General features: G+C 43.8%; 1 protein-coding gene across 1 annotated transcript in view; it reads left to right on the forward strand.

Moving 5' to 3' along the window:
• Nucleotides 1–21,771, forward strand: part of LOC124612568 (abl interactor 2) — a 61,071-nt gene that overhangs the window by 21,748 nt on the left and 17,552 nt on the right. Inside the window, exons 3-5 of the mRNA XM_047140850.1 lie at nt 2,722–2,888; nt 19,192–19,359; nt 19,963–20,110. Coding sequence (XP_046996806.1) covers nt 2,722–2,888; nt 19,192–19,359; nt 19,963–20,110 — 483 coding nt within the window. The remainder of the gene's footprint in view (nt 1–2,721; nt 2,889–19,191; nt 19,360–19,962; nt 20,111–21,771) is intronic.

Here is a 21,771-nt window from a genome sequence, read left to right on the forward strand (position 1 = left end):
CCACTACCCTGTCCACTCAACCCACAACGGTATTCCGCCGCACACCGAACCCACACAATATCTTATCCCTACGCAACCCTTGCTCCCAAATTCTAGCCTCATGGACAATGTCCCTTTAATAGACATAGATGCTGTTCCATACTTCCTCACCATTGCCTACTCCAGTCCAGTCACAAGCATTACTGATCCCATGAAAGGCAGGGCTACTGATGATACCAGTCACGTGATCTTCAAGTTAAGCTGCAGCCAGTGGTTGCTGTATTCTATGCAGATATGACAACCAACAAGCTGTCTGCCTGCATGAATGTTTACTGACAGACTGTGGCTAAGAAACAGCTGGACCACTCAAGTGCTGAGCACGCTGCTGAAGACGATGTTCTTGATTTTAGTGACTGCTTCAGAGTGTGTGCCACCTGGATCCATCCCACCAACACCAGCTTTTCTGAGTTACTCAGGTGGGAACTCTCCCTACAATGTGTCCTATGTTCCCGTAACTTTCCTGGCCTCAATCTTCATTAGTCTTTCTCCTTTACCCACCTATCCCCTTACCTGTTCCCATTCCATCTCTTACTCATTATATTCTGCCTCCTGCATTACTCCAAAATGAGTTTTTGTTGATAACACTGTACCAACCTGATCGCAAGTCCTGTCCTTCCTGCCACTGCACTTCACTAATTCTCACTACATCGAACTTCAGCTATCCATTTACCTTTTTACACTGTCAAACCTGCCAATCTCATTGAGAGCTCAAATATTCCACTCACTGAATCATAGAATGCTAGCTTTGTTTTTCTGATGACGACATCCTCCTGACCAGTCCCCACCCAGAGACTGGAATTGGGGACTATTTTACTTGCAGTATGTTATACCACAGCAGATTCCATCATCATTAAGCCATACGTTAGAGTTGCATGCCTTCAGGGGGAAAGAAGCTGTAATTTTTTTCTTGCTTTCAACCATTTGCAGTACCAGCAGAATGAGCCAGATCAGTAAGTCATCCATACGGTTGTCTCTGCAGCTACTGAAAGGCTGCTGCACCTCTTCAGGAACTGTGGGTTAGTCTGGTCTCTCCATAGATACACCTCCACTGTGCCTACAGTACAGTTGTATGTATTGTTGAGTAAGCAAGCAACCCACCCCAGCAAGGTCGGTGGTGCACAGGAAGGAAGAAGTAATTTAGAGAAACTACAGAATTCTAAGATGCTAGGGTTGATATTAAATCTGACCCTTTTTTTATATGTGTTTAATATTAACTAACATTGCCTCAGAAATTTGAAGTGTGTAATTTTTTGTATTATAGAATCATTCTTATATTGTCTTCGTAATGGAATGTTAATTAAGAAAATTATTCTTATTTTGTAATAAAACAGTTTTGATTAGGGTTCAACTTAGCCTAAATAGAAGGATTGTTTTTGTTCAATGGATGAAATATTATATTTAGCACTTTCTCTTCTTTCACAACAAAAAATGGAAGAAAACAGACATATTAGATTCTTTTTCAGTGTTTTACTGGGTTAGTATATATACAGGGTGGAACATTTTAATCCATAACGGGGAATAACTTGGGACATAAATGAGATACAGCAAAATGTATTAGGCAAAAGTTGTAGATGGCAAAGAGGGTCATACATTGCTACTAATGTCCATGACCTTGAACGTGATTTCCGAGGGGATTTGAAGGTTGAAGCAATTTTTTTAAGTCAGAGCCCTAGTATTTGATTTAAAATTTGAGAAGAACGGAAAATTTTACATATAAAATAATGCTTTATTCAAGGTCAAGGCAAGTTTCTGTGAATGGGAAATAAACAAAGAATGTTTTTAGTTCTAGAAGCGTTAACTCAAGAATAGAGAAGGGATGCAGCAAAATACAATATTACATACAAATTGGAGGGGCATAAGGAGTCACATACCATTACTAGTAACCATGACCTCAAGTTAATTATCGAAGGTCATTCAAAGGTTGAGTTATGTTTAATGGAAACCTCTATTTGTGAAGTTGAAGTTGGATCTGGAAAGAGCAAAGAGAGGTATGAAGTTTTAGTTGTAATCAACGTGTTTATTGGCAAAAATAAATTCATGACAACATGTAAATGTTGTTTTGAAATTTGCAAGACAGAACTTACAAAAATAAAACATAGATCATTGATTTATAAGTCCTTGAGTGAGTCCCCTCACTTCTCATTCCTTGGGATGCCCCTTCCAAGTTGGGTCTAACATTTTATTGTGCTGTATCCCTCCTTTATTCTGAGTTAGTCCCTACTAGAAGTAAAAACACATTTCCTTATTTGACCTTCATCAAACCTTGCCATGACCTTGAATAATACGTTATTTGATACGTAAAATTTGGTGCTCTTTTCAAGTCTTAAATCAAATATTAGAGTTCCTATCTTTAAAGTAATTTTTTTTAACCTCCAAATCACCTTGAAAATCACATTGACAGTCAGAGCCGTTCGTAGCAATGTGTGACCCTCTTTGCTGCCTACATATTTTATCTACAATAATTTGTTGTATCTCTTTTCTATCCTGAGTTATTTCCCATTATGGATTACAATTGGTCCACCCTGTATATTTTTACACTATACTGTGATAATGTGTATCACATGTATTTGTTGTGGTATTAAGAACAGATTCCTCAATTTCAGACTTTAATTTTACAAGTGTTTTGTTCCATTTTATCATTATTGTTTTGTTTTATCATATGTTTTCATGTTTCCTGCCCAGTAAATATGGATGCCAACCGAGAATCTGGATTAGGTAGTGACTCCGACAATATGGCTGATCTTGCAGCTTTACTGCAAACGGAAATTCCAGAGGGTCGCAGTAGCCTTGCTGATAGCCACACAAATCTGGAGAGAGTTGCTGAATACTGTGAGGCTAACTACTTTCAGGTACTTGTAGTTGTCCTCCAAGATCAGAAAATATTTTTTGACACTACATGTAAATACTTAGTCATCAAATATTCCCAATTTTAATTTATTGTTTACATTAAATATTCATTATTTAGGAGGTAAGCCATTCATTAGGTTTTTCGAAAGCATGATACACTTACAGTTTTATCAACTGCTGTTTCCATTGTGGACAGAGCTGTTGGTATCCATTTGATTTACAGAATAGAAGCATGCTATGAATGTAATTAATTGCTAGATATTCTCTTGCTAATGAGAAAGTGGTTGAATTACCGATCTTGAACCACTGGAGTTCTTCCACAATTATTGATCCACGTTTCTTGGATTAAAATGCTCTGGTCACTAGTTACGTAGTAATTTCACTGACACATTTCTCAATATTAATTATCTGTGGGAAAATTTGCTGAGTTCTAGTCAGTAACAGATTAAGAAAAATATTAGCATATTGTTACATAACAAATGAAAAAACATGCAGATATGGTTTATGCATATACATCACGTGGTTCAACAGGTGGTGACATTTGGCCAAGATAAAGATCAGAAATAATGAAAAGTACATGTGTGAGTTATTGCAATGTCAGCACAGAAAGGTATTAGAAACAGAATAAAGGAAAATGGCTATTCGTAGTGTAAAGCTCTGTAAAAGGTATGCAGATATGAATATAATACTGTGTGTGGATTGCAATATAAAATAGGAAGTTGCACAAAAACTAATGTTCAGTGGCTATGCTGAAAGATAGCATACTCACATAATAAAATGTATAAAATTGAACATCATTCATCTTTTATCAGCTGGATCAGTGGTGCTCTAAGAAATTTGAAGAAGAGAAAAAGTCATGTGAACACTGAACCAAAGACTGAGCAGAGACAGGGGATATGCCATTACCAATTTATGAATATAATTTAATGCTCTAACAGAGAAAACAACCAATTTTTGGTAATTCATTGTAATTGGATAGATAAAAAATCTACTCGTCAAGCAGAGGCAGAAAGCACGCATAAAAGGAGGGTATAATTATGTTAGCTTTTGGAGCTAGTGGCTTATTTTTCCGCCAGAAGGGAAAGGAATAGGGGGTGGAGGAAAAGGACTGGAGAGGTCTAGGATAAGGGGTAGATTTTGGAAAAGATGCCCAGATCTGCGGGTCAGGGGAGACTTACCGGACAGGGTGAGAAGGTTGCATAATTATAATCTCTTGTTATGTGTATGTTCTACTGCTGCTTGGTGAGTAATTTAATGACTTGTAATGTTGTTAATTGGTCTCGTAAACTGACATATGGCTGGGAGAGTGGTGTGCTGACCACAGGCCCCTCCATATCCATATCCATATCCACATCAACTGTCAACTGGTGCCTGTGGGCTGAGGATGACATGGCGGCCGGTTGGTACCGTTGGGCCATCAATGTTGTTAATACAAATAAACTGCATATTTTTAACATGAATCCTTAGTTTACTGAAGCTCTATTAATCGTCGCTCTCAGAAGATTCTTGGCGTGGTGGTTTTTGGGAGTAGCTGTTGTGGTAGAAGTTGGAAGATGGTGTAAGACTTTGGACAGATATTCACTTCTTTATCGCTGCCAGCCTTAGCTGTGTACTGTGCAAAAAGTATTTTCATTGAACATATTAATAAATCATCTATGGAACCACTATTCCCTGTGTGTTCGTGTACTGTCTTAATTATCAAACTATATGGTAAATTTCTTGTTAACCTGTTACTGATTGCAACATTTACTTCTATTCCCACTAACATTTTCGGAAAGAGTCATTAGTAACTTGAAGCAGAGGGTGCGAAGAATTCTTTTTTCCTTACCCACCTAAAGCTAGGCATTTTATAGTCCTGTGTGGTTTGGGAAAACTTTATTTTTGAAATGGAGTCTAAATGTTGGTTAACTGCAAATTTCATTAGAGCATTAAAAGTGTAAATCATTGTTGTATCATTTTAATGTAACATAGTATTTTTAATAGTGGTCGACTACAAATGACATACAACAATGCTTAAGGTGTACATTTGACGTTAAACAAACTGTACTACTCAGTGTGCGTGGGTGTAAAAGTGTGATACTGTTAGTTACATAAGCCCATCCGCCATGGCAGGGTCGTATCATATCGGATGGGGAAAATCAGTTTTCAATTGTCCTGAGGGCATAAACTGCATAAAAAGCATCAGTCAAAATCAAATCAGATTATTAATTTCCATGTAATTGGTGCAGAACGTGTTCAATATTCTGTCCACCATTTTCTTCAACAAACTGAAATCAAGAAACAGCATGTACCACAACTGATCGAAGTGTTTCCGGGGTCATGTTCAGAATGTGTTGCGCAATGTGTGCCATCACTGCAGCTAAGTTTGCAATCGGAACACTGAATACAACATCTTTCAGATAGCCCCACAGCCAGAAGTCACATAAATTAAGATCAGGTGATCAGTATGCCCAGGCTGTAGGAAAATGGCAGCTGATAATTCTAGCATTTCCAAAATGACACTTCAGCAGCTGCTTACCTGGATTTGCAATGTGCGGAGGTGTGCTATCTTGCATAAAAATGATCCCATCTACACATCCACGCTGTTAGAGAGCTGGAATGATGTGGTTGCGCAAAAGACACTCATAGCACTTACCAGTGACAATTCAGGTGACAGGGCCAGAAGCCCCTGTCTCTTCGAAAAAATATGACCCTGTGATAAATGATACTGTAAACCTGCACAACACAGTGACCTTTTCAGGATGAAGTGGTACTGGTTGATTTGCGTGTGGATTTTCTGTTGCCCATATTCAACAGTTCTGTGTATTGACGTATCCTGTCAGACGGAAGTGGGCTTCGTCTGTTCACAAAATCTTTCACGGCCAATCATTGTCCTTTTCCCTGCGAGCAAGGAATTCTAAAGCAAAGGTCTCTCTTGCTGGCAGGTGAAGAGGAAGTAATTTTGAATGGATAGCAAAGGATGATGATTTGTAGGATTTTACGCACTGTGCTCACGGGTATGTCCAATATTTGGGCAATTCTCTGTGCACTACACGTTTGCACACCACCACTCGTCTCCTCCTGCATTGCTGTGGCCAATGATTCCACTGCCGACGAATCAATTTGTTTCCTCCCTCTACCAGATTGCACAGCAAAAGAACCCGTCTTTTCAAATTTCTGAATCATTTCTCCAGACCCACGGCAGTCATTGGGCCAATGCCTTTTTTCCAACCCTTCAGTCACCTGAAAATCAGATATCTTTATGCTACATCCACATATCAACCTGTATTAACTGTACACGCCCTTGTTAAATGTTTGCTTGCAGTCATGTTGATTTCATCATTCTCTCAATCAAAAGATCTGTTTTTGGAGGTTCTAGTTCCTTTGCGGCTAACTTTTCCTGGTAATTTACATGTCTGTTCCCAGAGTGAGATTTTCATTCTGTAGTGGAATGTGTGGAGATACGAAACTTCCTTAAAGCTGCGTGCCGGACTGAGACTCGAACTTGGGACCTTCACCTTTTGTGGGCAAGTGCTCTGCCAAATGATGACTCACAATCCATCCAGACAGCTTTACTTTTCTGTGAGCATTTAAAATAGATTCAACATAGTTCACGTTTACACTGCACACAAAAGCTGATTCCTGCACAGTAAACAACCAACTCCAAACATTAAGTGCCATTTGTGGAAATGATTAAACTCAAGTAGTAATGTCTACCACCATGGTCACTTGACTGGACTATAACTGAGGTGCTCAGATCTGCAAGGCCTACAACATACTGCCGTCTATCTCACACTTACCGTATTTACTCGAATCTAAGCCGCACTTTTTTTTCCGGTTTTTGTAATCCAAAAAACCGCCTGCGGCTTAGAATCGAGTGCAACGTAAGAGGAAGTTCTGAAAAATGTTGGTAGGTGCCGCCACAACTAACTTCTGCCGTCGAATATATGTAGCACTACACAGGCATGCTTTGCAGTCACAATGATAAATACTGGCGCCAAAACCTCTGTGCCAGTAAATAAATTTTTTAAAAAAAGGTGGAAGACGAGCTTTTTTCTCCGTCCCGAGTTTCGACCACTGCATTTTCATACGTTATCCAATGAAGTGAATACAAATTCCGTATTGTTCATCTTCGAATGTAGCAGCATTTCAATGTACTACGAAAATCCGACTTTCAAGACTGTTAGGGATGTTTGTCAAAATGGCCAACTCTACGTTCTGAATTTTTTCCCTACCTGTGAGAAGAGATGGTTGCTAATAGGAACTTTTATGAATTGTGAATCACATGCAGTATTCTCTTCACCATAAGAACAATACGAATACAAACATTTTGCCATGTATTCTTTCGTGTTTGCTGCTATCTCATTTAAAACCTGTTTGCCTAATAAACTATGAAACTAGAGTGAGACTACCGGAAACACAGAAGAATATACATATCATGTCATGTTTATATTCATATTATTCTTATGCCTAATAGTAATACAGTCAGAAATGAAGCACGGCAATTGACTAGATTTTAAAATCTAAGATGACTAATTTCTGTGCAGTATGTAATGTACTAAAGAGGCGTCTGCAAAGATTTTCAAACGGAGAAAAATTTTCGCTAAACTCCGGTTCAGAACATCTTCTATCATACGCATTCTATTATTTGGTTCTTGTTGATCATTATCAAAGAACGCAGCAGTGTCAGTAACAACAAATAGCAGTCTCTTGCCATTGTTTCGCTAATGAGACGATTCCTCTCTTTTGTTTTAATTGCAAGCGGCGGTAGCGCACACAAAAGCAAGCCATGCCGCGAGCGGCGACAGGCCGTAAACACTCATCAGAATGCGACAAACAATGCATGACACAGTACAGTAATGCATTTTTAGCTTAGAGTGACATAAACACATATAACAAAGAGAATGGCACTTATCATATCAAAGAAAAATAAGCAATCAATCCAAACCAGACGAAGCACATGAAAAAGGAAGGGTACCGGTACCCGTATAAATACGGACGGAGCGCCTGACGCATTAGCAATGGCTACCTGGTGTAGCTTAACTGTTAAGCTTACGACTCGAACCAAACTATTGTAGCTGTATCGTCATTCATTCGATCTAAATTGTGTCTCATATTACAATGGACCAACTTTGTTTCGATTTGGAGGTGCGGCCTAAAACTTTTCTCTCCCCTTGAATTTCAAGTCTCAAACTTCAGGTGCGGCTTAGATTCGGGAAATTTTTTATTTTTCCTTGATTTCGAGTCTCATTTTTAAGGTGCGGCATAGATTCAAGTGCGGCGTAGATTCGAGTAAATATGGTAAGTGAACATCAGAGAAACCAGTGATATAGCTTTTTTGTGAATTATCATGTTTACAATGTTGGGACTACAGCATAGATGAACCTGACTCACCATAAGATCACTAGTTTTCAGAAGCGTGAATAAATGCTGCAGTCTCACAATTGATGGTGATGTGCTGTAGGCCATTATGATTCTCACAAGGGAAAACAACAACCCCCCCCCCCCTCCCCCCCCCCCCCCCCCCCCCCCCCCCCCCCCCCAGATTTAGTAGTAAGAGGGCCCAGTGGACCAGTGGACAGCCTGTCAAGAACTGAACACAGATAAAGTATGGAAACAGATAGAAGCTGTATGGAAGCATGAAACCAAAATGGAAACATTGAATGGTTCAAGCTTAAGAACAACATCGAGCACAGACGAACAGGCAGGACGTTGTGGTTACGTGGTGTCGGAGTTGGCCTACAAACTGGACGAGCCCATGTTCAAAGCTCCATCACGTCATTTTTTTTGTTCACAAAATTATGAACTGTCTGTCCAGTCATTGACGTGTCTGCTTGTTGTGCTCAAATTTACGTCTGTGTCGTATTTAATGTTCATTTGCAACAGCAAGGTGTAATGTCCATTTGCAACAGCAAGGTGTAAGGAAGAGATCTATAATGAAAGTTGATTCTGCACGACTACTCTGTGTTGTTGTTGTTGTTGTGGTCTTCAGTCCTGAGACTGGTTTGATGCAGCTCTCCATGCTACTCTATCCTGTGCAAGCTTCTTCAACTCCCAGTACCTACTGCAACCTACATCCTTCTGAATCTGCTTAGTGTATTCATCTCTTGGTCTCCCTCTACGATTTTTACCCTCCACGTCCCCCTGCGGGTTCGGGGGTAAGAATAGGCCCGCGATATTCCTGCCTGTCGTAAGAGGCGACTAAAAGGAGTCCCCCCCCCCCCCCCCCCCCCCCCCCCCCCCGGTTGTTTGTGCGTGCCATTTGGGGAAGGACACCTTACGTGGTGTTTTTCTATTGGTCCATCACGCTCCACCATCTTGCATGTTACCTATTGTCGTGGGGGGGGGGACTACGCTCAACATCTTCTGGGTTGTCTCCTTCTCGCCTTGTGCGCACTCTTCTTCTTAGCGCCCACGACAACTGTGGACCCTTTCAACACCTAAAATCCAGCACGGTAGCCAGTCCGTTGTGGTGGGGTCGTCATGTACCCTCTTGGTGGTAGCCCCCTGACCACGCAGGGATCGCACTACAGATGCCAGAGCTGTTTCCTCCCCATGCATGCCAAGGAGTATGTGCCCATCTTGTCTGGGGCATGGGGACTCCGGGCAACGGGATATCGGCCAGGTACCCGTTGCTTTGGCTGGGTGGCGCCCTGGGGAGAGCCCTCGTTCGGAGTAGGTGGCATCTGGGCGGATGTGGCGCAATGAAGCGCAATAAATCACACCAAGCTGGTGGTCGCACGGCCACCAGCGTCTCTAAGCGAGGTAGAGTCGACTTCGATGCTGCGCAATATGACCCTCAGACGTTCCCCTTGTTGGCTGCGCCATGGGAGGGACGCCGATCTAGTGCCAAGCGGGAGCCTTACGTACCGCAATACCTTGTCTGCAGCAGGACTGATGGTGACTCCTTTCTTACGACGAAGCCTCTGTTTTTTGTGGAACACCTGGAGGATAAGTTTGGGGAAGTGGCGGGGTTGTCTAAAAATGAGGAATGGGTCCATCCTCCTCAAGACGTCCTCCCCAACCCAGTCACGAGTGTTGCTCTTGTGTGATAAGCTGGGTGACGTCCCTGTTACCGTCACTCCCCACAGTAGCTTAAATATGGTCCAGGGAATTATTTACCATTGTGACCTCTTGTTACAATCCGATGACGAGCTGAGAGCCGACTTGGAACGACATGGTGTACATTTTGTCCGTCGTGTACATAGAGGACCCAAGACTAACAGGGTGGCCACCGGTGCCTTTATCTTGGCCTTCGAGGGTGATGTCTTGCCCGAGAAGGTCAAGGTGATGGTTTACCGTTGCGACGTCAAGCCGTACGTCCCTCCCCCGCTGCGGTGCTTCCAGTGCTGGAAGTTTGGGCTTATGACCTCCCGTTGCCCATCCAGCACTACATGTCAAGATTGCGGACGCCCCTCTCATCCCAATTCTCCATGTGCGCCTCCGCCTGTATGTGTCAACTGTGGGGAGCACCACTCTCCATGCTCGCCGGATTGCCCCGTTCTTCATAAGGAGCGGAAGATCATGGAATTTAAGACTCTGGACCGGCTTACTTATCGAGAGGCAAAACTGAAATATGAAAGGTTGTATCCTACTTCCATTCGAACATCTTATGCTGCAGCCACGTTATCGTCGCCCACGCGAGCGACGGTTGTCGCCTCATCTGTGTCGCCTTCAGTGGGCCCTCGGGGCCGTGTATCTCTGTCTGCCCCCCTCGTGTCTGGGGGCAAGCCTTCCTCTGTTGCCCCCTTAGCAGTTGGGGGCAAACCCTCTTCTGTCGCTCCCCCCACGCTTACTTCGGGAGTGACATCTGCTCCACAACCGGGAGGCTCGATCCCTCCCCCTCCTTCTCCGCCGGCGTTGCCTCCGCCGGTTCCTCTCTCGCGGAAGGGGTCCCTCGGGGTTCTCCCTTCCTCCGTTTCTTCTCCTACCCAGGCGGATGTCAGCCAGTGGCTGAAGGTTCCGCCACCTGCTGGTCGTAGGGCTTCTGCGTCGTCAGCCTCCGACGCTCCTTCAGAGAAGCTCTCCCAGCCCTCTCACCCTAAGGGCCGACGTGAGAAGAAGGAACGGCATGTGTCCAAGAAGAAGGACGTTCCGGCGGTTTCAGCACCGCCTGCTGTACATAGTCCTGGCTCCGGGGATGAGGTGGAGATCCTCGCCTCTGCCGCGGATCTTGCCCTCACGGAACCCTTGGGGGCCTCTCCTATGGACTCAGCTGACTCTCCCCCGGTAGCGGCAGTTGGCTCTGAGGCGCTGTCTGCCTCTTAGTCGCATTCACGCCCTCCCAGTCCCTTCCTGCTTCCATTCTCCAATGGAACTGTGGCGGTTATTTCCGCCACCTGCCTGAGCTCCGGATGCTTCTCAGTGAGTGTTTCCCCTGTTCTCTGCATTGCTCTGCAGGAAACTTGGTTTCCGGCAATGCGGACCCCCGCCCTTCGCGGTTATCGGGGATACTATAAGAACCGCGCTGCCTGTCAACGAGCGTCAGGTGGGGTTTGCCTCTTTGTTCACCACTCTGTCTGTAGCTCGCCAGTACCCCTTCTGACGCCTTTAGAGGCAGTTGCTGCCAGGGTTGAGCTCTCGCCGGCTATTACTGTTTGCTCTGTTTACATTCCTCCGGATGGGGAGCTCCCCCGACATGTCTTGGCTGCGCTGCTGGCTCAACTCCCGCCACCTTTGCTGCTTCTGGGCGATTTCAATGCCCACAGCCCTCTCTGGGGTGGGACTGTCTCCGATGACCGCGGTCGGGCCGTGGAGCATGTGTTGGCTCAGCTCGACCTTAGCCTCTTGAACACCGGTGCTCCCACGCATTTCAGTGTGGCCCATGGCTCATTCTCGGCCATCGATCTCTCTATTTGCAGCCCTGGACTTGTCCCATCCTTCCACTGGAGAGTGCATCCTGACCTGTGTGGTAGTGACCATTTTCCCATCTCTTTGTCACTGCCCCAGTGTCATTCTTCTGGGCGCCTGCCCCGCTGGGCTCTCCACAGGGCTGACTGGCTGGCTTTTACTTCCGCTGCAACCATTGAGTCTCCCCCACAGGGTGACATTGATGAGGTGGTCCGTGTTTTAACCACGTCCATCATTTCAGCGGCCGAGGCTGCCATCCCCCGTTCTTCTGGCCTCCCTCGGAGGAAGGCTGTACCCTGGTGGTCGCCGGAGATTGCTGAGGCTATTCGCGACCGTCGGCGGGCTCTCCAACGTCATAGGCGGCACCCGTCTCTCGAGACCCTCATCGCCTTTAAGAGGCTCCGTGCCTTGGCCCGTCGTCTTATTGCACGGCGTAAACAGGAGTGCTGGGAGAGGTATGTCTCATCCTTGGGCTCCCATGTCTCCCCCTCGCTCATGTGGTTCCGGATCCGGCGGATTTATGGATACCAGACCATTATGGGTGTCCCTGGGCTCTCCTTGGACGGCGCTGTCTGCACGGACGCTGCCGCCATTGCTGAACGGCTTGCCATGCACTTTGCTAAGAGCTCTGCGACTGCATCTTATCCCCCCACCTTTCGCTCTCTAAAGGAGCGAGCCGAGCGGACGCCGTTCTCATTCCACACGCGTCGTTCTGAAAAATACAATGCTCCTTTCAGCGAGAGGGAATTCCTCGCTGCCCTCACCGATTGCCCTGATACGGCACCAGGACCAGACTGCATCCATGCGCAGATGCTGAAGCATCTCTCCATGGACTGCCAGAGACACATTCTCGTGATATTTAATCTCATTTGGAGCGAAGGCGTGTTCCCGTCGCAATGGTGAGAGGGTGTTATTGTCCCCGTCTTGAAGCTCGATGCGGACCCACTGGCGGTGGACAGCTATTGTCCCATTACCCTCACCAACGTTTTGTGCAAATTGCTTGAACGTATGGTGGGGCGGCGTTTGTGTTGGGTCCTTGAGTCGTGCGGTCTCCTCGCTCCATCCCAGGGTGGCTTCCGTCGGGGCCGATCTGCAGCGGACAATTTGGTGCGGCTGGAATCTGCTGTCCGTACAGCCTTTGCCTGACGTCAGCATCTCGTTGCTGTATTTTTTGATCTGCGGAAGGCGTATGACACCACATGGAGGCATCACATCCTCGCCACGTTGCATGAGTGGGGTCTTCGTGGTCGGCTCCCGGCTTTTCTTCAAACCTTTTTATTGCGCCGCTCTTTCCGGGTGCAAGTGGGTGCCGCCTCTAGTTCATCTTATATACAGGAAAATGGGGTCCCGCAGGGCTCAGTGTTGAGCGTCTCCTTATTTCTCGTGGCCATTAATGGTCTGGCTGCAGCCGTGGGGTCGTCGGTGTCTCCTTCTTTGTATGCCGACAACTTCTGCATCTCATTTAGCTCCACGACTACGGGAGTCGCTGAACGCAGGCTGCAAGTCGCCGTTCGCAAGGCAGCATCATGGGCTCTGACTCATGGTTTTCAGTTCTCTGCAGCCAAGACTTGAGTTCTGCAGGCGTCGGACGGTCCACCCTCATCCTGAACTTTACCTCGACGGCCACCTGCTTGAAGTGGTGGACACTTGCCGCTTCTTGGGACTCGTGTTTGATGCCCGGCTTACATGGGTTCCTCATATTACTCAGCTGAAGCAAAAATGCTGGCGGCACCTCAACGCCCTCCGCTGCCTTAGCCACACGTCTTGGGGTGCAGATCGCTGCACGCTGCTGCGATTGTACAGAGCCCTTGTGCAGTCCCGGCTTGATTATGGGAGCCTGGCCTATGGGTCTGCATCACCCTCAGTGTTGAAGTTGTTAGACCCCATACACCACTGTGGGGTTCAGCTTGCAACTGGCGCTTTTCGCACCAGCCCCGTGGATAGTCTACTGGTGGAGGCCGGGGTTCCCCCGCTACGGATTCGCCGCCATCGACTGCTTGCCGACTATGCTGTCCACGTGCATTGCTCGCCAGGCCATCCCAATCGTCGCCTGCTTTTCCCTGCCATGGTCCTCCATCTGCCCGAATGGCGACCTACGTCTGGGCTTTCCGTAGCTGTCCGCGTCCAGTCCCTGCTGTCGGAACTGGGGTCATTCCCTCTTCTGCCTCCCTTCCGGGTCCATGCACCTACGCCTCCCGGGTGTTTGTCCCGGCCGTCCGTCCGTCTGGACTTGGCACAGGGACCCAAGGACTTGGTTCTGCCTGTGGCCCTCCGTCGGCGTTTTCTTGCGCTCCTCGCCTCATTTTCGGACTGTGAGACTGTCTACACTGATGGTTCCCTGGTTGATGGTCGCACTGCCTACGCTTTTGCTCACGATGCCCATGTTGAGCAGCGCTCCTTGCCGGCTGGCTGCAGTATTTTTACTGCAGAGCTGGTGGCCATATTGCACGCTCTTGAGCATATGCGTTTCTGCTCAGGTAGGTCCATCGTCATCTGCAGTGACTCCCTGAGCAGCCTTCAGGCCATCGACCGCTGCTATCCCTCTTCTCCTCTGGTGTCCTCTATTCAGGAGTCTGTTTCCGCCATTGCCCGTTCTGGTCATTCGGTGGTCTTGGTTTGGACGCCAGGTTATGTTGGCATCCCGGGGAACGAACGTGTTGACAGGCTGGCCAAAGGGGCGATCGACGCCCCAGCTTTGGAGATCGGCCTCACAGCTCGTGATCAGCAGCTGGTGTTGCGCCGTAAGGTGCTTGGGGTGTGGTCTGCTGAGTGGCGAGGCATGACAGCGCCTAATAAACTGCGGGCTGTCGAGGAGACGACCGATGTGTGGCGCTCCTCCCTGCGGGCATCTTGCAGGGACTCTGTTATCCTGTGTCGGCTCCGCGTCGGCCATACATACCTGACACACGGCCATCTTTTGCATCAGGAGGATCCCCCCCTGTGTCAGTGTGGGTCCCGGCTGACGGTCGCCCACATTTTATTGGAGTGTCCCCGACTGCGCACCCTCCGGCAGTCTTTTAATCTCCCGGGCACTTTGCCTTTGGTTTTAAGCGACAATGCCTCCGTGGCTGATGACGTTTTAAATTTTATCCGTGGTAGTCCTTTTTATGGTTCCATTTATGGAGGTCCTGCTCCTTTCCCTTTGTGTGTCTCTTGTCCTCGAGTCTCTCGTATTTGGTTGCAGATTTTAGTGTGTAGTCGGTTGGTTGACTCTTTCCCTTTTTTGTTGTCGTGGTCAGTCAACCAGTCTCCGGCCATCTTCTTTTCTTCTGTTTCTTTTTGTCTGGTGTTCATCTGTACTCTTCGTGTCTGTCGTATTCGTTACCGCATTTGTGTTCTTTTAGGGCCTGGGGGGGAGTATCCTTCCCCTTGGGGTTTTACCTGCTTCGTGCATTATTGTCTCGCCTGTTTTTGGAATGGGGGACTGATGACCTTAGCTGTTTAGTCCCCCTTAAACATCCCAACAACCAACCAACCTTTTACCCTCCACGCTGCCCTCCAATACTAAATTGGTGATCCCTTGATGCCTCAGAACATGTCCTACCAACCGATCCCTTCTTCTGGTCAAGCTGTGCCACAAACTTCTCTTCTCCCCAATGCTATTCAATACTTCCTCATTAGTTATGTGATCTACCCATCTAATCTTCAGCATTCTTCTGTAGCACCACATTTTGAAAGCTTCTATTCTCTTCTTGTCCAAACTATTTATCGTCCATGTTTCACTTCCATACATGGCTACACTCCATACAAATACTTTCAGAAATGACTCCCTGACACTTAAATCTATACTCAATGTTAACAAATTTCTCTTCTTCAGAAACGCTTTCCTTGCCATTGCCAGTGTACATTTTATATCCTCTCTACTTCGACCATCATCAGTTATTTTGCTCCCCAAATAGCAAAACTCCTTTACTACTTTAAGTGTCTCATTTCCTAATCTAATTCCCTCAGCATCACCCGATTTAATTCGACTACATTCCATTATCCTCGTTTTGCTTTTGTTGATGTTCATCTTATATCCTCCTTTCAAGACGCTATCCATTCCATTCAACTGCTCTTCCAAGTCCTTTGCTGTCTCTGACAGAATTACAATGTCATCAGCAAACCTCAAAATTCTTATTTCTTCTCCATGGATTTTAATACCTACTGCGAATTTTTCTTTTGTTTCCTTTACTGCTTGCTCAATATACAGATTGAATAACATCGGGGAGAGGCTACAACCCTGCCTCACTCTCTTCCCAACCACTGCTTCCCTTTCATGCCCCTCAACTCTTATAACTGCCATCTGGTTTCTGTACAAATTGTAAATAACCTTTCGCTCCCTGTATTTTAGCCCTGCCACCTTTAGAATTTGAAAGAGAGTATTCCACTCAACATTGTGAAAAGCTTTCTCTAAGTCTACAAATGCTAGAAATGTAGGTTTGCCTTTCCTTAATCTTTCTTCTAAGATAAGTCGTAAGGTCAGTATTGCCTCACGTGTTCCAGTATTTCTACGGAATCCAAACTGATCTTCCCCAAGGTCGGCTTCTACCAGTTTTTCCATTCGTCTGTAAAAAATTCGTGTTAGTATTTTGCAGCTGTGGCTTATTAAACTGATAGTTCGGTAATTTTCACATCTGTCAACACCTGCTTTCTTTGGGATTGGAATTATTATATTCTTCTTGAAGTCTGAGGGCATTTCGCCTGTCTCATACATCTTGCTCACCAGATGGTAGAGTTTTGTCAGGACTGGCTCTCTCAAGGCCGTCAGTAGTTCCAATGGAATGTTGTCTACTCCCGGGGCCTTGTTTCGACTCAGGTCTTTCAGTGCTTTGTCAAACTCTTCACGCAGTATCGTACCTCCCATTTCATTTTCATCTACATCCTCTTCCATTTCCATAGTATTGTCCTCAAGTACATCGGTGTTGTATAGACCCTCTATATACTCCTTCCACCTTTCTGCTTTCCCTTCTTTGCTTAGAACTGGGTTTCCATCTGAGCTCTTGATGTTCATACAAGTGGTTCTCTTATCTCCAAAGGTCTCTTTAATTTTCCTGTAGGCGGTATCTATCTTACCCCTAGTGAGATAAGCCTCTACATCTTTACATTTGTCCTCTAGCCATCCCTGCTTAGCCATTTTGCACTTCCTGTCGATCTCATTTTTGAGACGTTTGTATTCCTTTTTGCCTGCTTCTCTACTCAGCTGCTACTCTATTAGCAGCTGAAAGAATGGCTTTTGAATGGGAACAACAAACATTTGATGACAAGGTGACAAGTCAAGCAAATTGTCCGCTGGAAAACACATCTGGTGTGTAATACATATCATTAGTGACAGTACGTGTGTCATATGATAGAAATCTCTTTTCGATGCACCTACCTTGTACGTCTGATGAGTGAGTGAAATCTGCCTCCTTGTCTGATTTAGGTGTTCGTATGAATGTGAATGTGATACTCTCAAAGAAATGATGAAAATATAAGTTTCACAATCACAGAGTTTTCTCTGTGGTATATCAAAATGTATGTTTTTAACATTTTTGAAGTTGCATTCCATTTTGAAAGTTTTGATTCTTGAATTCCTTTGTGGTAACATTGTTCACACTCATTTATTTGTTGTTTTCATTTAAGTGAGATGCCTATATGGTATCTCACCTGCTCTCACTATTCATCACATTTACTTGCGGAGTAATGTATTCTTACCACATGACGCATATTCTATCACCAATGTATACTATAACAATTGCCAAGACTACAGAAAGAGAACCAATGTATACAAAGACAACTGCCAAGACTACAGAAAGTGAATAAACATATCAGTCGCTGGATGGACAGTGGGTAATTATGTGAAAAAAGTAAATAAAAAAATTTGGCCCAGGGGAGTTTTGAACACTGCTCATCCACTTTGCAGTCCAAAACTGTGACCACTTAACCACGACGTCATAGCTATCTAAGGACACTTGAAGTTGTACTTGTTAAGCTTGGACCATTCGTTATTTCTATTTTACTTTGCTTTTCCACAGTTCTGTACACCTTCTTCCTGTTTCCATGTTTGATCTGTGCTCAGTTTTTGACGGGCTTTCTGCTGGACCGTCTTACCACTAAATCTGAGGGGGGGTTAAGCAATGGAGAATTTTCCTTGATTTCCCTTGTCAGCACCTCAAATGGTTTGCTGTATGATAAACTTCATAACTTAATATACTATAACTCATTCAGATCCCCACAAAATAGGTTTACTGTCAGTACAACATTAACATACTCTGATGTCTGATCCAATTTTACTACAGTACACAGTGAGTGAACTAGCATACCTGAGGAGTGGGCTATCATCTAGCAGGATTTATGCTGAGTGAATGGGGTAGAGGTATGCTTTCGACCCTGATGAGAGTTTCATGGAGTCCAGTAGTGTGGCAGATTTAAGTGCCGTATCTTTCAGATTGCAGCATCTATTTTACACCTAACAGCCTTTGAAGAAAAATAACCAAGTAATCCACAAGGTGTCAAAAGTTAAGGTGTTCATGTGCTCTTGTGCTCCTTTACAGTAGCTGACACTGGTACTGATATTGTAGCATAATGTGAAAGGAGAAGTAAAACTGATTGCAGAATAATACTGTGTTTGAGTCCTTAGTTTACAGAAGATACTCTGTTGTCACTCTAAGAAGACTCTCGTCATTGTGGTTTATAGGAGTAGGTCAGAAGGTGGTATGTTACTGTGGACAGATACTCACTCGTTTTCAGGTTGATTGTAAGGAACTGGTGTGTTCTAGCTTTGTACAAGATATGTGAAAAAATTGAGTGGTGTCTCATTCCCAAATCTGAAACTGATGCTCATATTGAGATCCAGTTATTATGAGAGTAATTTAGGTTGGTTTCTGCAGAGATCATGCTGCATGTGTAATATTTCTGATTTCTCCTTTGTAGCTGTAGATTTTAACACATTTCTCTCTCACCAATGTTGTGCAAAATGTAATCGTGAGGTTACATACAGTTTTTATAGGAAACAGTAAGGTAACATCAGCTGCTGCCTTTTACCATTCTGAAGACATCACACTTTATTTTTGTCTAAAAATGAACTTTAAATTCTGAATATGCCCTTGTGTTTTATAAATGGAAGTTGTCCCCAACTTGAAGGTTGGTTTGGACACCAAAGTGCTTTACTAGACACAGTGGAGACATGGTAAATGCCTTTGCGTTCCTCCAACCTGTGAACTGACTTACCACCCAGCAACAAGGGGACCTACAGTTCAATATGGACTCCAAACCACTGTGGCAGTAAATAGGGTTGTATATGTAAATCATTGGCAGAGCCGAAATAAATAATAACTGCCAGAAACATTTCAATGACCAACTGAGGATTTAGCCTAAACCTTCAGCTTTAGATTTCCTAGCAATCAACATTATGCTTGTTTTTTAATATCTTTATTTTTTATTATAAACATTCATATTTGTAAATGTTTTCTGTTTGCCATGCTTCAGTGTTCGTAAAGATATTACTATTTTCAGTCTGATAACAAGCGTGCTGCTTTGGAGGAGACAAAAAACTACACCACCCAAAGCCTGGCAAGTGTGGCGTATCAGATCAACACATTAGCGTACAATTTTCTGCATCTTCTTGATTTGCAGACTGCACAGCTGGCAGAAATGGAAAGTCAGATGAATCACATTGCTCAGGTAAAGTGCTAATTCCTCTGAATAATTAGTTATCTGAGAATATTTGAAATTTTGGCAAATAGATAACAAATCCTGATAATTACGGAAAGTATTTTGAAAGTTGGAACAGTAAAGGGAATTTTATGATCATTTGTAAATGAGATTAACTGTATGAAAAGCTTCCGGAGTACTGAATTTCTTATTCATTTAAATGTCAGATCAATGTAAATAATTTTTTAACAAAATCTTGTATATATCTCTGCTTCTCTAATCTTGTTACTCTTGTGAAATAACCTCCCATAGAACAGTGTGACACACTATTATTCTATAGAAACCCAGCAAAATATTTGAACTAATAATCAAGCAGAAGTATTTTCTCATATTCTGACATGTTTTTTCTCCTTTTACCTGGTTCCTTATTGACATTCTACCTTAAATCCTGAATAGTTTCATTTTCTTAATATTCTTCTTCTAGTTTGTTGATGCTTTTTGTTTTTACGCGCATCTTTTGCTGCTTGATAATTTTTCTCTGTGTGTATTTGATTGCAGTTCTATTTTGCAAATTTTATTTGTAGATCGAGAAGCTTTGTTTATTACATAATAGAGTATATATTTTTATTTCAGACTGTAATGATTCACAAAGAGAAAGTAGCTCGCCGTGAGATTGGTGTTTTGACAGCCAATAAAACATCAGCGCGACAGTACAAAATCATTGCTCCTGCCAATCCAGAAAAGCCTATAAAATATGTTCGCAAACCTATTGATTACACAGGTAAGATATAATGTAGTGTGTACAGCAATTTCACAGTAATGTTGCACTTTGTCTTGTACATTAGAGACCTATGACATGCAGTAGAACTGGTAGTCAATGACTTTCAAACTTAATACCTTCATTTATTGAAGTAATGTGCCTTTTGTTGACATCAGATTGTTTCTTAATTTCAACGGTTAACTGCATATTTTTATAGAGCTTTAACAGAAACTAATACTTCTCCTTGTATTCTATCTTCTAGTTTTCTGTGTAGTAACTTCCTTACAAAAATAATAATGTAAACTGCAAGATTTAGTTTATCTTTCATGTGTCTGTTTTTTATCTGTGTTGTGTGAAACACTAAAACAGATCATTAATTGTGTTTGTCTATTGTCTCTGTCAATTGTAATCTACAGTAGCAGCTTCATTAAACTTCTGGTGGGCACACCTCCCGATTTTACGTGAGTGGGTGTGCCATGACATTTACACTAAAATTTTGTCTTTACACAATTATTGTTGGTAGACAAACCAGATTGTTAAACATGAAAGAAAACAGCTTGTCATTGCATTATTTATTTATTATTTATTTACATAAAGTATAAATAAGTATAAAAAAGCAGTCACATTGTTAAAGTAGTTTACATCAGTAGACATCTTCAACCAGAACAAATCCACATGGGGAGAAACGAGTAACGTTCTGACAAGAATGCTTGTTGCAATAATTGTTTCAACAATTATTGCACATTGGCTTCATCCTGACATTTCTTTGTCATCCACATAGGTGACATATTCCAGGTTTGGGTTTATCAAGAATTGGGCCTCCTTTTCTGACTCTTTCTAGAAATTTTTGTATGTCCTTCGGAAGGTTTGTTAGTTTTGCTCTTAGTTTTAGGTGAGCATTCGTAAGACTATACAATAGGTGTTTTTTTTTTTTTAGAAAAAGCTGTCACCTATCTTCATTATCTGGATTGTTATTTCTAAAGATGATGATCAGATTAAGTCCTGCAATATCAAGATGTCGGTAGAATAATGCATGTGGCCATCATCTGGTTATTCTGGCTGTTGTATAGATGCACACATCTGACCCACAATATCCACCACTCCATTGATTCTATTGTAGTCTAAATTTACTGCTGATTTTCCAGTATAGACATCATTTGCATTTGCATCGTGCATTGTAGAGAGGAGAAGCATGGTTTTCTGTGTGACAATCAAAGGTGGGCAGAAATCATACTGAAAGCCATTGAGTGTAATTTTGATATCCGTAGTGTTACTAGCCTGAAATTTAGGGGTTTTCCTTCTTTTTCCAAAAGTGCTGATGGCAGATAACGTGATAACTTGTTATCCAGCGGATTCTGAGCTAGGCTATAGCTTGTGTAATAGGTATCAGTCGTAACATTCCTATTCGTGCTGTCCATGAAAATTATCAGTCTTATATAAGTCTGCAAGCTTTCATGGCTGTTGTTACTGAAGTTAAAATCTTCTGGGTTGTTAGGCTGCAGCATGTTTCTTGAAACAATAGACGTTTTGGCACCTCTGCTGGGATCTTCTTCAGGATCGTGTGGTGTCCACTCTCTACAGTGGACATCACAAGATCGTGAGAAGATCCGAGCAGAGAGTTCAAAATGTCGATCATTTGAAGAAATATATGGCCTAACAACACAGAAGATTTTAACTTCGAT

This window comes from Schistocerca americana, chromosome 4 (assembly GCF_021461395.2).
Source record: "Schistocerca americana isolate TAMUIC-IGC-003095 chromosome 4, iqSchAmer2.1, whole genome shotgun sequence".
Taxonomy (NCBI): domain Eukaryota; kingdom Metazoa; phylum Arthropoda; class Insecta; order Orthoptera; family Acrididae; genus Schistocerca; species Schistocerca americana.